This window comes from Taurulus bubalis (assembly GCF_910589615.1).
Source record: "Taurulus bubalis genome assembly, chromosome: 3".
Taxonomy (NCBI): domain Eukaryota; kingdom Metazoa; phylum Chordata; class Actinopteri; order Perciformes; family Cottidae; genus Taurulus; species Taurulus bubalis.
In genome coordinates, this window is record NC_136591.1 from 42,500,022 (window position 1) to 42,502,444 (window position 2,423).

At 46.4% G+C, this 2,423-nt stretch overlaps 1 protein-coding gene across 1 annotated transcript in view; it reads left to right on the forward strand.

The window, feature by feature from the left end:
- The window catches only part of LOC306734526 (phosphatidylcholine:ceramide cholinephosphotransferase 2-like), a gene marked incomplete at its 3' end in the record, with an annotated part of 5,775 nt that extends 3,770 nt beyond the window's left edge, over positions 1-2,005 (forward strand). Inside the window, exons 4-7 of the mRNA XM_079215883.1 lie at positions 73-168; positions 852-1,018; positions 1,583-1,756; positions 1,961-2,005. Coding sequence (XP_079072009.1) covers positions 73-168; positions 852-1,018; positions 1,583-1,756; positions 1,961-2,005 — 482 coding nt within the window. The remainder of the gene's footprint in view (positions 1-72; positions 169-851; positions 1,019-1,582; positions 1,757-1,960) is intronic.
- Between the last annotated feature and the right edge of the window lie 418 nt (positions 2,006-2,423).

Here is a 2,423-nt window from a genome sequence, read left to right on the forward strand (position 1 = left end):
CTGGTGTTGCGTTCAGGTTCTCATAGCTCTGGTGTTGTGTTCAGGTTCTCATAGCTCTGGTGTTGTGTTCAGGTCTGTCTCTGACCGGCTCTCACCTGATGTGCGGTGACTTCCTGTACAGCGGCCACACCGTCATGCTGACGCTCTCCTACCTCTTCATCCAGGAGTGTGAGTCCTCATGTTGTTATTGTTTATAGGCTTTAATCGCTTATTCATGGAAACATTAATGAATGTGAACTTAATGAGACATTGTAAACACGCACAAAATAAAACAAAAATAGTAGCATATTTTTGACTAACTTTTCTGAATATTTCCTCTTATTGAATCTTAAATATTTCATAACACAAACAAATCTATAAATTATTGAAATAATAAAAAGAAAATCGCATTTTGTTATTTGTACTTTAATGTAACTTTATTTATTCTTGTAACATAACTTTATTTATTCTTGTAACATATACATTTATAATTTTTTAGGACGAGCCCTTTTGATAAAAAGTATTTTCAATGTTTTACTTGAAGTAAAGAAACGCGTCTAAATAGGATTTAACAAAACAATTATTAAAATAAGCAAAAATAGATTAAAACAGTAGAATATCAAATATAAACAGATTATCACAAATTAATTCAACATTTTATGATGAATAACGTGTTGCAAACAATCAGAGAATAAAATGATTTAAGTCTTATTATTTAATTTAAAGTCCCTTAAACTTTCTAACTTTACACGCGTATGAATGTGTGTTTATGTAGACGCCTCGTCTGTGTTTAGTATAACATGTTGTAACCTGAAGTGTATGTACTGTGATGGTCTTTATAATTCATTAATGTTGTTGTTGTTGCCGGGCAGACTCCCCCCGCTGGATGTGGTGGTACCGCTGGTGCTGCTGGGCGCTCAGCGCCTCGGGGGTCGTCTGCATCCTGGTGGCTCACGAGCATTACAGCATCGACGTGGTGGTCGCTTACATGGCAACCACTCGCTGCTTCTGGTGGTACCACAGCATGGTGCACACACACGTAGGAGACACACACACACACACACACACACTACAGCATGGTGCACACACACGTAGGAGACACACACACACACACACACACACTACAGCATGGTGCACACACACGTAGGAGACACACACACACACACACACTACAGCATGGTGCACACACACGTAGGAGACACACACACACACACACACTACAGCATGGTGCACACACACGTAGGAGACACACACACACACACACACCACAGCATGGTGCACACACACGTAGGAGACACACACACACACCACAGCATGGTGCACACACACGTAGGAGACACACACACCACAGCATGGTGCACACACACGTAGGAGACACACACACACACACACACACCAGCATGGTACACACACACACACACCAGCATGGTTCACACACACCAGCATGGTACACACACACACACACACACACCAGCATGGTACACACACCAGCATGGTACACACACACACACCACAGCATGGTGCACACACACGTAGGAGACACACACACACACCAGCATGGTACACACACACACACTCTCTCACTCCGCGTGTCTCCTCTCAGGCGCTGCGTCAGCCCCCCTGCAGCTTCCTGTCCAGAACCTGGTGGAACCCCGTCTTCAACTTCCTGGAGAGGAACGTCCAGACGACGGTTCCCATCGTGTTCTCGCTGCCGGTACCGCTGCCGTCCTCCTGCAGGCAGCGGTACCGCATGGTGGAGGGGGGGGGGGAGGGACGAGTGAGGAGGACGAGGAGGACGAGGAGGACGAGGAGGAGGAGGACGAGGAGGAGGACGAGGAGGAGGACGAGGAGGAGGACGAGGAGGACGAGGAGGAGGAGGAGGAGGACGAGGAGGACTCTTGATGGTTAATTTATTTCCAGCTCTTCAGGAAGAGACGTTTACATTATCGTGATATTTATTAACACGTTTCATAGGTTGCAGGTTCAGACTCGAGTCAAAGTGCGGATGATCCTCCTCCACGCCTGAGGGGAAGTTTAACGTGAACAAAACACTTCTGCTCGGCGAAGACGACAGAGCTTCACGTTTAAAGAGTTTCAAGTTCCAGACCTGTTGTGTCTTTGCTGCACTTGTGTTCCTGTCTGTGTTGGTCTGGTTTAAGGTGTAAACCCAGTCTAACAGTTAAGATCCAGTTTTAGAACGGAGCGTGTGAGATGAGGCAGCCGCCATGTTGGCGTGTTGCGGCGTGTTGCCTTCAGGAACACGGCCACTGTTGGGTTTTTCTCCATCTTCTGGGTGTCACTGAGGTTTAAATCTGATCATCAGAATGAAACCAGAGTTCTCGTGTTGATCTCGACGTTACGAACACAGTGACCATGAAGGTTTGCACCCAGCTTGAACCTCGATGCCAAAGGACTTGACGTTAGCATGCTAACGGGCTAACGGG